Source organism: Egretta garzetta, unplaced genomic scaffold (genome assembly GCF_000687185.1).
Source record: "Egretta garzetta isolate BGI_Z169 unplaced genomic scaffold, ASM68718v1 scaffold44, whole genome shotgun sequence".
Taxonomy (NCBI): domain Eukaryota; kingdom Metazoa; phylum Chordata; class Aves; order Pelecaniformes; family Ardeidae; genus Egretta; species Egretta garzetta.
Window position 1 is genome coordinate 177,905 of NW_009259490.1, and position 764 is coordinate 178,668.

Consider the following 764-nt stretch of genomic DNA (forward strand, 5'->3'; position numbering starts at 1 on the left):
GACTGAATCTCTTCCTTTGATTTTGTCCTTTCACAGATCAAAATGCTTTCATGCAACTCCAAAGCTGGGAAAGGAAATGTGTCAGACTGAAATACAGTGCAAGAGTGCAACTCCATCGAGAAGAAGGGGGGGAAAAAACCAGACTAGAAATCTTTTGGGCACAGGCAAACAGGTGGGGGGAGTGTCTGGTCTGCGAAGGCAGGGTGTCTGCAATCTTTGTAGCGATTAGATTTAATGGGACAGAAACGTTTCTCTCCTTCACGTCCCCTCCTCCTCTCAGCCTGAGGGGGAGAAAGGAGGGAGGTGGTGATGGGGAGGTGGCGGGGGGGAGAGAAGATTTGAAAGAGTCTTTGACGTCAGCCCTGCCCTATAAAAAGCTGGCAAGGAGCTGGGAAGCGGAGATCAGAGCTCGTGGAAGAGCAAAGATGCCAACCCCGAACATCTCCACCTCTGCAGCCAAAGGCTTCCGCAGGGCGGTGTCGGAGCTGGACTCCAAGCAAGCCGAGGCCATCATGGTAAGACAACCCGACAACCCTACCCCACTTCTTTCCCTCCCCCTCCAAAACCAGCAGCCTCTCCCCTAGCTGTAGGCAGAGGCAGGCAGGGATAGATGGACCAACACTGCCACGGTGGGAGTTCCCCCACATGGGCACCTGTGGGCTCTGGGCTGACAAAGGGAAATTACCCAAACAGTTCTCTCTACATACTGGTACGTGTGAAATGCAAACATTTAGGGGGATGAAAGCTTGAACTAATGCAAGCCT

General features: G+C 52.7%; 1 protein-coding gene across 1 annotated transcript in view; it reads left to right on the forward strand.

Moving 5' to 3' along the window:
* The first annotated feature begins 425 nt into the window (after nt 1-425).
* Nucleotides 426-764, forward strand: part of TH (tyrosine hydroxylase) — a 21,449-nt gene continuing 21,110 nt past the window's right edge. Inside the window, exon 1 of the mRNA XM_009637283.2 lies at nt 426-515. Coding sequence (XP_009635578.1) covers nt 426-515 — 90 coding nt within the window. The remainder of the gene's footprint in view (nt 516-764) is intronic.